General features: G+C 37.8%; 1 protein-coding gene across 2 annotated transcripts in view; it reads left to right on the forward strand.

The window, feature by feature from the left end:
- LOC107557300 (fibroleukin-like) overlaps positions 1–456 on the forward strand; it is a 3,844-nt gene extending 3,388 nt beyond the window's left edge. The window contains exon 2 of one of the 2 annotated variants that reach the window (XM_016240682.1): positions 1–456. This exon is cut by the window's left edge and continues 453 nt beyond it. In XM_016240682.1, coding sequence (XP_016096168.1) covers positions 1–299 — 299 coding nt within the window. In that variant the 3' untranslated portion in view covers positions 300–456. The other variant, XM_016240683.1, reaches the window with a different exon arrangement.
- The last annotated feature ends 554 nt before the right edge of the window (positions 457–1,010 follow it).

Here is a 1,010-nt window from a genome sequence, read left to right on the forward strand (position 1 = left end):
CTCTGCAGTTTAGCAAACACTTCAACCATGATCAGAAGTTCTTCAGTACACCGGACACGGACAATGACATGTACCCCTCAGGGAGCTGTGGGGCATACTACGGTTCGGGCTGGTGGTTTGATGCATGCATGTCAGCAAACCTCAATGGCAAATACTACAAAACAAAGTACAAAGGGAAGAGGGATGGGATCTTCTGGGGCACGTGGCACAACCTGACTTCTGAGTACTATCCGACAAACTACAGACAAACATTTAAAAATGTCAAAATGATGATAAGGCCAAAGAATTATGCACCCTAAACCAACTTAAGAATATATATAAACTATTATTTTGGGGGCAGTTACACACTTTTCCTCAAGAACGACTTATAAAGATATAGCTTGTGATTCATTACAAATCCTCAAACGTTAACAGAACTTCATTTAAAAAATAAAATGTATAAATTTGTATTTCAAACATTGCAAGGCACATAAAAATGCTATCCATCATCTAGTCTAAATATACCAGGTCTTTGAGTTATGATTTCATGTTTTTGTGTATGTGCTACTGCCATCTTCTGTTTAACTGGTTTACTACACCCCCCCCCCCCCCCTTTGGGGGGACCCCCGCACCCAGGCAGACCTTGATGAATGTGTTTTTCTTACCAGTCTGAAATTAAGTTTAGGTTTGCCTGCTTTTAGCCTGCTTTTTCAGAAACTGTTTGTATATCAAACACCTAAATTTGTGCTTTTAAAGGTACATCCATGTTTTTTTTTAAACAAATAAAACTGCATCTAAACGTTGAGAGTTGATTTTGGTCATTCTCACACAGTCATTCGTTTGAGCACATTTCTGTACTCAACTCAATTCTGATACTGTATGTTGAATACACAAAAAATGCCCGTTTATCACTGCATTTTACAATGCTAGACCATCATTACAGGTAAGCAACAGTGAATTGTATGTACTATAGATTGAAAGAGTTCGCTGTACAGATCAGCTACATTCCAAAATATACAATAGTTATATTC

Source organism: Sinocyclocheilus grahami, unplaced genomic scaffold (genome assembly GCF_001515645.1).
Source record: "Sinocyclocheilus grahami isolate Dianchi unplaced genomic scaffold, SAMN03320097.WGS_v1.1 scaffold597.1, whole genome shotgun sequence".
NCBI lineage: Eukaryota > Metazoa > Chordata > Actinopteri > Cypriniformes > Cyprinidae > Sinocyclocheilus > Sinocyclocheilus grahami.